The sequence below is a fragment of the Tachypleus tridentatus genome, chromosome 12, assembly GCF_004210375.1.
Source record: "Tachypleus tridentatus isolate NWPU-2018 chromosome 12, ASM421037v1, whole genome shotgun sequence".
Classification (NCBI taxonomy): domain Eukaryota; kingdom Metazoa; phylum Arthropoda; class Merostomata; order Xiphosura; family Limulidae; genus Tachypleus; species Tachypleus tridentatus.
The window spans coordinates 129,052,833-129,065,273 of NC_134836.1; the positions used below are offsets into that span (position 1 = coordinate 129,052,833).

At 33.3% G+C, this 12,441-nt stretch overlaps 1 protein-coding gene across 1 annotated transcript in view; it reads right to left on the minus strand.

Annotated features, from left to right (window-relative positions):
- Positions 1-10,851: 10,851 nt before the first annotated feature.
- Positions 10,852-12,441, minus strand: part of LOC143234671 (otogelin-like protein) — a 40,796-nt gene continuing 39,206 nt past the window's right edge. The window contains exons 12-13 of the mRNA XM_076472209.1: positions 11,508-11,670; positions 10,852-11,087 (exon numbers count right to left, since the gene is read on the minus strand). Of these exons, the coding sequence (XP_076328324.1) occupies positions 10,852-11,087; positions 11,508-11,670 (399 nt within the window). The remainder of the gene's footprint in view (positions 11,088-11,507; positions 11,671-12,441) is intronic.

Genomic DNA, 12,441 nt, shown 5'->3' on the forward strand with positions numbered 1-12,441 from the left:
GGAGCTTATTTGCAACAAGAAGAGGGAGTTGTTCAGTGATGGCATTAATATTTATACTGAAAAGTATGACACTCAAAACACAGCCCTGAGGGAGTCCTAAATTCCTGTAGAAAAGAGCAGGAATGTGTCAAATGCACACAAACCTGGAATTACCTGTAAATTAAAATTTTTTTAATAAACATAGGCGAATAACCATGTAACCCATATAAGTGGAGGTCTTGTAAAATGTCATACCTCCATGTAGTATCATAAGCTTTCTCAAGGTCAAGGAATATTGATACAAGATGTTGTCATTTGAGAAAGGCTTCTCTGACTGACATTTCAAGTCAAATCAGGTGGTTCATAATGGAGCTCTGTCTTCGGAATTCATGCTTGGTGGGTGAGAAGAGGTTGTCTGATTCAAGGAACCAAACAAGACAAGCATTAATCATCCTCTCTAAGGTCTTACAGAGACAGCTCATCAAAGCAATTGGACAGTAGTTTAAGGAATCTTGGGATCCTTCCCAGGCTTAGAGAAAGGTAAGATAATAGCCTGGTGTCAGGCATTAGGAAAAACATTCCCCTGCCAGATCCAATTAAAGCAATCAGAAGAATAGCAAGAGAAGCAGGAGATAGATGGTGCATCATCTCGTAGTGTATATCATCAGGTCCGACCAATGTACTGCTATACTGATGAAAGGCCAGTTTTAGTTCCACCAGTATAAAGGGACGATTATAGTCAATGAGATAATCAGCTCAAAAGAAATGAGGTTATTGCTCTGCCCAAGTCTTGATGACTAAGAATGTGGAAGATGAAGCAGAAGTGCTAGATACCTGGTAAAAGCTTTCACCTTGAGTATCAGTGATGCTCTGAGTATCAGCTACTTCCTGCTCATTAGAGAGCAAGATCAAGAGGGTATAGAACTATATTATCCACTGACCTTTCAAATCTTATCCCATATGACTTTGGAACTGGTGGTAGAAGATATGTTGGTTGTGAACTTAATCCAAGATACCTTCAGCCTTTGACATCTTACCTGTCAAGCATTTGCACAGGCCTGCTAGAAAGCGATGCATTTCAAGAGTGTGGGATACTTACAAAAAGTATCCTAGGCCCGTTTTTGAGCTTTCCATGCCATGTGGCAGGGAGGATTTTACTACAAATGGAGATATCATGCAAAACATGTGAAGGTTTTAGGAATACATTGAGCAGCTGCTTGTATAATACAGTCAGTTACCACACAGTCATCTACTGATGGCTTGCAGATGATGGCAGGATCAAGTTCTACAAGAGCAGTGAAAGAGGGCCAGTTGGTTTGATCCAGCTCCAAACGAGGCATGTGGGTCGGGTAGCATCCACCATGGTCAGTCTTTCTCAAAATTACAGGAAAATTATCACTGCCTCATGGATTATTGTCAACCCTCCAAGAAAAGTGGAAGAATAGTGAAAGGAAGACATCAATAGAAATAAAGGACTGACTAGGTGCATGAAAATAAGTAGAAGAGCCAGTATTGAAAACAGAAAGGTTGTGATGTGAGAGCAGATGCTATACTGAGTGACCCTTTCCATCAATATCAGTACCTCCCCAGAAGGGATTATGTCCATTAAATTCCCCCAGAATTAAAAGGGGAGATGGCAACTGTTTGATAAGAACATCAAGGTCTGATTGATAATAGGTCTCTTCAGGAGACAGGTAGAGAGAACAAACAGTAATGGTATGACCAAAGGAAACATGGATGGCTATGGCCTCCAAGGGTGTGTCAACTGGCAAAGACAGGATGGGCACATGCTGATCAACCAACAGTGCCACCCCTCCATGCACCTGTCCATCACACAACCTGTCATTTCTGTACAAAGAACACTGCCAAAAAGTAACTGTATTGGCAGATTTCAGAAATGTTTCCTGTTAGAAAAGACATACAGGATGGTGGGAAGCGATCAGTGTTTTGATGCCATCCAAATTAGAATGCAAACCTCGACAGTTCCATTGTATCGAGGTGGCCATTTTTTATTTATGTGTAGGGGAATTGGGTGGAAAGCCCTTTTGTTTATGGCCACATCATTTTCTTTGCTATTTTTATTCTAGGGAGGTCTATCGACCTGCCCTGGGTCAATTGAGCAGGTCTTTGCAGTTGGAAGAGGATTCCAGTGACTGAGGATGTGAACAAATGATCGTTTTGCAACTTGGGGTGGCATATGAACATGATGATGTAAATGTCAGAATGAGGACAATGGTTGGCATCGTAATTCCATCTTTGCGTGTGGAGATACGCCTCACTGCAGAAACTCCTTGGGTGGAGAAACCAGCAAGAATCTCTGACTTGGGGATGTTCTTCAAACCCCTCTCAACTATAACTCCTTGTGATAGATTCAAAGTAGCATGAGGTGTAACCTCAATAGGTATATCCCCAATCACCTTTGAATGCAAGAGGAGTTCACTATATTGAGATGTGGATGTTTCCACCAATACATCACCAGAGCAAAGCTTGTTGACTGACTTCAAAAAAACCAGCAAGTCCCTCTAGTTCCTTTTAAATAAAAAAGGGAGACATTTGTCCTAAAGATTTGTCTGAAAGAAAATGTACTATAGTATAAGAAAATGAGGTGCAGGTGTTACAGACGTTGAATATTGCTGCTCAGAATCTTCAAGACATGGTCCTTTATCTGTTTTAATTGGGGGATCCATAATAAAAAAAAGAATGTTTTGGCACCCACTGACCCCACACACCATGTAGCCCTACAAGAGGATGCACTACAATGCCAAACAAGGATGCTGCAGCAATGCCAGGGTTTCATGAGCACTATATCCAAACACCAGCATCAAATACAATGTCCACAACACCTGTTGAGAACATCCAACACTAGTACTTGGTTGACCCTAACCCAAGTTTACCAGTTGCTTGACCCATGGGGGGGGGGGGAGCACACCAAGGCCAACCATCTACAAGAATTCAAGGCCAAAATGGTATGTCAGGGTTGGACCTCTCAACCACCAGGATCCTCTCCTCCTTTTCACAGGTCATCATGCATGACAAACCTGTGGATGGATGTTTAGGTTCCAGAGAAGATCAGGTGAAAAAAACAGAACCTTCGCTGGGAAGTTCCCTCACCACATACAGGAACTCACACCGAGAGAAGCATTCTTGAATCAGCAACTTTAAATTACCAAAATACTTCATCATCCAATGGTATGTATAACAAGATATGCTTTTTTAACATCAATGTAGGGTTAGCAGAAAGTTTAAAATCACTAGCTAAAAAAAGGAAGAGTGAAAGCATTTTCAACAGTGTTAGTAATGGTGTTCATGTTGAATGCTCAATATTCATGTTGATTTAGTAGAAAGGTTTATTTTTATTATTTATTTTGTTTATAACTTTAGTGATATAACAGAAATATATTTTAATTCTTAAGTTTTATGACAATGAGTTGTAGTCAAAAGTAAAATAAAATTTTCCATTAATAAGTAGTGCTTTTGCTAAGCCTTACATTATGTTTATGTATTAAGCCTAAAGCTCAGATTACAAGCTGGTGTAGTATGACTTGAATTACTGTGCTTACACAAGAATCTGGTTTTCAACATTTATATGAACGCTAATGATATGGTGTTAATGTGACTTTTTTTTTATATATATTTCAGACGTAGAATCTGTGACACAGTTAGTAGCCACACCAAAATAAGATAGTGAAAGAAAAAAGAATAGCTTCATTGACAGTAAGTAAAATAATAAAGCTAACATTAGACCTGTTAACCAAATACACCATCACTGAACCAATTACAGACAAATTCTCAAAGATGTACAAAAGACAAATCAGCACATAGCAATATAGACCTGTTAACCATCACTGAATCAATTACAGAAAAATTCTCAGAAATGTACAAAAACAAATCAGCACATAGCAATATAGACCTGAAAACCAAATAAACCATTACTGAACCAATTACAGAAAAATTCTCAAAGATGTACAAAAATAAATCAGCACATATCAATATAGACCTGTTAACCAAATAAACCATTACTGAACCAATAATCAGTGATGACGAGAAACCCACTTGTTGATAAATTTATATGCAAAAACGGCTCGTCTGGGCTGAGAAAACACTTTACATAGAAGAGCGAACAACGTTCGACCTTCTTCGGTCATCGTCAGGTTCACAAAGAAAGAGGTAACTGACCGGAAACTGACCACATGTTTGAAAGGGGTTGTGTAACTGTGTGTCAAAATGTAGAGGGCGGTATTAGATGTTTGAATATATAATATTCAATATATTCTTTGTGAACCTGACGATGACCGAAGAAGGTCGAAACGTTGTTCGCTCTTCTATGTAAAGTGTTTTCTCAGCCCAAACGAGCCGTTTTTGCATATAAATTTATCATTACTGAACCAATTACAGAAAAATTCTCAAAGATGTACAAAAACAAATCAGCACATATCAATATAAAATGATTGTATTATTATTTCTAAGGTTTCAGTACTTATATAAAGTCACCAACTTTCAAACTGTCGTGATCAATTAAAAGTTGTGGCACCAAGCTGTCAGACTTAGTAGTCAAGTTCAATTATTAGTGGACTGGTGTGACCAGATCACCAGTTAAGACTGCACTGCTTTTATCTGCACACACTATTATGTTAATTGGGTAGATAATGTTCCTTGTACTTGGTTCTTTCTTTAGGTTACCAGAGGCGTGTCTTAATAAGTCTAGATGAAACCATCACTAACCAACAGAAATGAATCTTCACAAATAACTTGCTGGTAAATGAAAAGTGGTTTCACAAACCCAGGGTTCGAAGTAATGGAGTACATGGAGGAGGAACAAGTGAATACCTATAACAAATCTTTACCGAACTACCAAAAAACCCAGACCAGAAAATAAAATTGGCAAGTCCTACAATGAGAAGCTATTTTTCATTAATACTTATTATGCATATAAATAGTTTAAACATATCAAATACATTTCAATTTGTCGATAAAATGAAGCATCCATCTGTTCAAATTGTGTAACAGAATTTTTAAGGTTGCTCTCCTTAATGCTTGAGAAAAACTGCTGGAGATACACAGAATGTTTAAGAAGTAGAAGACCTGTGGTCCAGCTTCAACATGAAGAACTATCAAACATTCTATGACCTTCCACTGTACAGAATAATTGTCAGTATGTATATATGAATATTTTCTGTTTTAGTCAATTATTACTTTGGTACAGTAAAAATTACCTGTTTAATATTTTTTAAATTATCCATTCTACACAGCTTTATGAAAATAAGCTCATTCAGTAAACACACTGAAGACATTACACAGTAGACTGTGTAATGAAAAGTTGATCAAAATAAAAAGCCTAGTATAATTTTTATTTTCTTTCTACAGAGTTATTCATGAGGATAACATAATTCAGTGAAATGTGATGAATCTGGTGATAGACTGGCATTCATTTGTTTTCTTTAACCAATTTTGTGTTAATGAAAAATATGCATGGTTTTTACTGATGATAGGTATGGTTGCCTAAATAAATTTTTGTAACTCTACTCCTCTAAAAATAATTTATATACATAAATAAACGATCTTTGTTGTGCCTTAAAATGTTTTAAAAAAAGTAACTTATTACCTGAAAATTTTGTTTCAAGGTCAAGATACTGTTGCCGATAGTGATGATTACAGATTTTGTACATGAACCAAAGTTCGAAAATGGTGTATTTTTCTTTCCAGCTATCTTTGCAGTCTGGCATGGTGCATTCTCTTGAACAATAGTAAACTTGTCATGATACACTAGGTAGTAAGAACAGGTACCCAAGAAATCATAATTTTTACCATCAAAAGTTTTATAGTGAGGATCACCCGTAGAAGCGCAACGTGCTTCACACTTTTGCTTGGTACATTCCCATTCTCCTGCCCGACATTCACTACAAAGAATTAGAATTATTATAACAGTGAAGTCCTTAATCTGTTATGTTGATATAGATAAAATAAAAGACTCAACCAAAAGTGTTTAAACTAACTTAAAAACAAAGTAACACTTAAGATAACACCAAAACATTGTTGTTAAATTTTTGTTTACTTTATGCTTAGAAAAATTTGACTGAACTTTTTTACATCTGTAACTTTAGCATTCAACATTAGAACAAACCAGTAATGGGTATTTCTTGATTATTTACTATAATTTCCATTGACTGTGTTTTAAAAATTTTCAGCTAGATTATAAATTCTTCAACTGACAGGGTCTCATAAAATACTTTTTTACCTAATATGTATGTGTCAAAAACATTTCTGTTTACAAATATTATAATAATTCATGTGTAGAGAGATACTGTATCTATCTCTACAAGATCACACTTCATCAATTAGACATGCATTAAAAAGAAATGTAAGGTGGAGGAAGCTACAATTCTGTTTAATATATTCTTTAACTAAATAGTCAGTAATAATATATTATAATATTATATTATAACATACACATTCATACAGTAAATTTTTGATTCCAGGAGAAGTTATACTGCATGTTCCGAGTTGTATTACATTAATACGTTTTTTGTTGTGTGACAAGTTATACTGCATGTTCCTAGTTGTATTACATTAATACTACATGTTGTTAGTTGTATAACAAGTTATACTGCATGTTCCTAGTTGTATTACATTAATACTACATGTTGTTAGTTGTATGACAAGTTATACTGTATGTTCCTAGTTGTATTACATTAATACTACATGTTGTTAGTTCTATAACAAGTTATACTGCATGTTCCTAGTTGTATTACATTAATACTACATGTTGTTAGTTCTATAACAAGTTATACTGCATGTTCCTAGTTGTATTACATTAATACTACATGTTGTTAGTTGTGTAACAAGTTATACTGTATGATGTTGGGTGTGTCACAAGTTACATTTTATGTTATTGGTAGTCTCACAAGTTACATTTTATGTTGTTGGTAGTCTCACAAGTTACATTTTATGTTGTTGGTAGTCTCACAAGTTACATTTTATGTTGTTGGTTGTATCACAAGTTACATTGTATGTTGTTGGTTGTATCACAAGTTACATTGTATGTTGTTGGTTGTATCACAGGTTATAATGTATATTGTTGGTTGTATCACAGGTTATAATGTATGTTGTTGGTTGTATCACAGGTTATATTATATATTGTTGATTGTATCACAAGTTATATTGTGTAGTGTTGATTGTATTACAAATTATATTATACGTTGTTTGTAGTATCACAAGTTATACTCTATGTTGTTGATAGTATCAAAAGTTATATATATATTTTATGTTGTTGATAGTATCACAAGTTATATTGTATGTTGTTGGCAGTATCACAGTTGATATTGCATGTTCTTGGTAGTATCACAATTTATACTGTACATTGTTGGTAGTATCACAAGTTATACTGTACATTGTTGGTAGTATCACAAGTTATACTGTACATTGTTGGTAGTATCACAATTTATACTGTACATTGTCGGTAGTATCACAATTTATATTGTACATTGTTGGTAGTATCACAATTTATATTGTACATTGTCGGTAGTATCACAATTTATATTGTACATTGTTGGTAGTATCACAATTTATATTGTACATTGTTGGTAGTATCACAAGTTATATTGTATGTTGTTGAGTGTATCACAAGTTACACTGTATGCTGTTTGTGGTTTAACAAGTTATATTGTATGTTGTTAATTGTATAACAAGTTATACTCTATGGTGTTGGGTGTATCACAAGTTATATTGTATGTTGTTGGGTGTATTGGTAGTTACATTGTATGATGTTGGGTGTATAACAAGTTATATTGTAAATTGTTAGTTGTACCACAAGTAAAACTGTTATATATATATATTATGTTGTTGATAGTATCACAAGTTATACTGTATGTTCTTGGTTGTATCACAGGTTATAATGTATACTGTTGGTAGTATCAAAAGTTATATTGTATGTTGATAGGTATATCACAAGTTATACTCTATATTGTTAGTAGTATCAAATGTTATATATATATATATATATATTGTATATTGTTGATAGTATCACAAGTTATATTGTATGTTGTTGGGTATATCACAAGTTATACTGTATGTTCTTGGTTGTATCACAGGTTATAATGTATACTGTTGGTATATTAAAAGTTATATTGTATGTTGTTGGTAGTATCACAAGTTACATTGTACGTTTTTGGTGGTATCACAAGTTATACGCTATGCTGTTGGTAGTATAACAACTTATATTGTATGTTATTGGGTGTCTCACAAGTTACATTTTATACTGTGGGTACTATCGCAAACTGTAATGCCTGTTGTGGGTTTTATCACAACTGTGTAATTTATAAAAGTTATTATGTATTTTTGGGTTAAATGGTAAGTTATACTGTTTACTGTCAGTTGTATTATAAGTTATACTCTACACTGTAGGTTGCATTACAAGGTATATTGTGCACTGTTTGTTTTATTACATGTTACACTGTATATTGTAGGTTGTATCACAAATTATACTCTACACTGTAGGTTGCATTACAAGGTATATTGTGCACTGTTTGTTGTATTACATGTTACACTGTAGTTTGTATTACAAGTTACATAATAGAACCTCAGCATTAAGGGCACCCTTCTAACTGCTTCCAAATGCCCTCTGTAGCAGAAAAACATGCACATATAAATAAGCCAACCTAGACCCTATTCTGTGAACTCAACATGGAATTTATTGGCTTATGTATCCTAGTGTTTACAGTGAGAAGTCCCCACAGTAATAAAACTGCACTTCAAATCTGTGAAAACATTTATTACAGTATACTAGCTGATCACCTGTGGTATTAGTGCTTTAGATCCATGTGTGACGAATTCATGACAACATACCTGCCCTCTAAGAACTGAGAAAAGTAAAGTTCTTTGTGATGAGAAATGGGAAAATCTTGACCTCTATTACAAATCTACATGCACAAAGTGTAAAAATGTTGTAAAGTTGGGAGTTGCACATTGCATGATAAAAAGGTTTTTCTAGTATCACATAAGCAAGAATTCCATGAAAGTATGATGTTTTATAGCTGATTCAATCAACAATGTGTTTGAATACTGGTCATCCTTCTGAGATGTTTGTAATTTACTGGTATACCATAAGGGCATACAAAGTTAACTGTACACTTTATCAAATGCACATATAGAGATTAAAGACACTTGTTGGATATGTAAGTATTAGTGTAACAGCTATTATTTAGTTCATTCAGTGATGTAATATTGGATGATTATTCAGCTTTCCTAACAAGAGTGTGAAAGTAATTATTTCAAAGATGATAGTTATAACAAATTTCGTTACATAATTCAGTAACAGTTGTATGCCGTGTGTGTAGTTCAAGTGATGTAATTTGGAATCACATTACTTGAACCTTTTGTATTTTTCTTGTTGTTTTAAGTGAGTATTGTTACATCATAGCATATCATAATTTGGAGAAAGTTCTAGGACTCAGTTGGGCAATATTTGTATATAAGTGACCAAGCAAGTCCAAAATAGGTTAGGTCAAAGAAAGTTAATTTTGTAAAAGTTGGATTGCATAATTGTTAATTTAGCTATAATGGTCAATATTTAAAGTGAGCTTAACAGTGCTATTGTAATAATAGGGATAAAGGAGAATAATGTGTCTTGTCAAAGAGTGTTCTGAAGTAAGTTAACTCTCCTAAGTGGACTTTGACAAAAAGGAAACAGTTAATTGTAGCTCTGGATAACTTACAAAGTAACAGAAGTGAATTTATTGCAGATTGTATAATGAGAAACGGAGAAAAAAAAACTAATTTGTTTTCTCCATTGGGTTCTAAAGTAATTGAACCAAACTGTATGGACTTTCAACAACTGTAACATCCTACAGTTGTAATGTATCTATAATTTTCAACAACTGTAACATCCTACAGTTGTAATGTATCTATAATTTTCAACAACTGTAACATCCTACAGTTGTAATGTATCTATAATTTTCAACAACTGTAACATCCTACAGTTGTAATGTATCTATAATTTTCAACAACTGTAACACCCTACAGTTGTAATGTATCTATAATTTTCAACAACTGTAACATCCTACAGTTGTAATGTATCTATAATTTTCAACAACTGTAACATCCTACAGTTGTAATGTATCTATAATTTTCAACAACTGTAACATCCTACAGTTGTAATGTATCTATAATTTTCAACAACTGTAACATCCTACAGTTGTAATGTATCTATAATTTTCAACAACTGTAACACCCTACAGTTGTAATGTATCTATAATTCACTTGTTTTGAACACATTATTTTAAAACAAGTGAACAGTGTACTGTCCATTTATTGTTCAAATTTATCACTCACAAGTCACAGATGCCAGCTGTAAAAAAATTCAGCCTTTCTAAAACCTCATAACACTGACATTAATTCAGAATATTGAGGTGCCTATTATTGCAAGATCTATTTCAGTAACAATTAGTAGAAAAAGGAGACCAAAAAGAACTGCCCATAAAGGTGCAATACCCACTGTTTGCAGATTCCCATTAATTGAGGTTCTAATGTATTATATCCTGTTTGTTGTATTACAAGTTATACCGTATACTGTGGGTTTATCACAGAATACAAGTGTAATACTTTTGACTTTGGTCAAGATAACAGTTTATTAGGGAACGTCAATTCAATGCCACATTATATTTTCTGGATTGTAAGATAAAGAAAGCTGATTGTAGATAAGAAATGAAAACAGGAACTTAAAAATTCTATTGGTAATAATTCAACAAGTGATTCTCTAGCTAAAACAAAAGACTGAAGTTAAACAAGGAAATACTAAGTATGCTGATGCATTTAAATTTATTTGATATAACAGTGTAGCTAGTAGAAGAACACTACCAACCAATAATAACAAATTACTCACCATGAGTTACATTCTTGTTCGATTTTCTCCCCTGGCTCATAATACTTTCCACCATGGAGACAAGGACAGTTGTCCTGTTTAACACACCTGTTATGCAGAAGAACAGTTCCCTCAGGACAGTGGCAACCATCTACACAATGTTCGTCTTCACAATCATACTTAACACTAGTGCACATTTTTGGACAAGAGCTTCCACAATCAAGGTAAACCATGTCTGAAGGGCACTTCAAGGCTAATTAACAAAACCTAAACACTTAAGATAACATTAAACACAATCTACAAAATATAATAATTTTTTTACAAGCATTAATAGACCTTACTTAAATATGCTTTACAAATACATGTCCATCAAGTATATTTTTAAGGATTTATATTAAAACAACATGTACATTGAAGTAGTAAAAATGATCACATCCATAAGTGTAACCAAGAAGTATACTTAGTTTTTTGCTATTAAGCAGTTTCTATTAATCACCAAACTTAAGCAGTACACTAATACAGGTATTAAGTACACTAGCTAATAAAAGGTACTTATCTCTGCTACATGAATATTAATTTTACTTCTTTTGTTTAAATATGAACAGAACATTTTATTTGTAGTTGTTTAAAAGTATAGATGATAAAAACAGTTAAACCAAAGAAAAATACTTACGACAAAGTTTTGCTGATCTCCACCCTCCAGGTATTTTCCCTCCCAGTCGCACACATTCTCTAAAGTATTCGGCCAAACTGTTGCACACGCACTCTTCTCTGGATACTGAACATGCACAGTAATCCATACGACAAGCTTCGATATATGGTATAGGATTAACGATCTATAAATCATAACACATGTTTACTAATCAAACTTTCACTTGTAGGACACTCTAATAAATGGTATTGAATAAACAATCTATAAATAATTATACTTGATTAGTAATAAAAACTTGTACTTGTAGGACACTAATATATGATACACAGTTAACAATCTATAAATAATTATACTTGATTAGTAATAAAAACTTGTACTTGCAGGACACTCCAATATATGATACACAGTTAACAATCTATAAACAATTATACTTCATTAGTAATAATAGTTTGTACTTGTAGGACACTAATATATGATACACAGTTAACAATCTATAAACAATTATACTTCATTAGTAATAATAGTTTGTACTTGCAGGACACTCCAATATATGATACACAGTTAACAATCTATAAACAATTATACTTCATTAGTAATAATAGTTTGTACTTGTAGGACACTAATATATGATACACAGTTAACAATCTATAAACAATTATATTTGATTAGTAATAAAAACTTGTACTTGCAGGACACTCCAATATATGATACACAGTTAACAATCTATAAATAATTATACTTGATTAGTAATAAAAACTTGTACTTGTAGGACACTCCAATATATGATACACAGTTAACAATCTATAAATAATTATACTTGATTAGTAATAAAAACTTGTACTTGTAGGACACTCCAATATATGATACACAGTTAACAATCTATAAATAATTATACTTGATTAGTAATAAAAACTTGTACTTGTAGGACACTCCAATATATGATACACAGTTAACA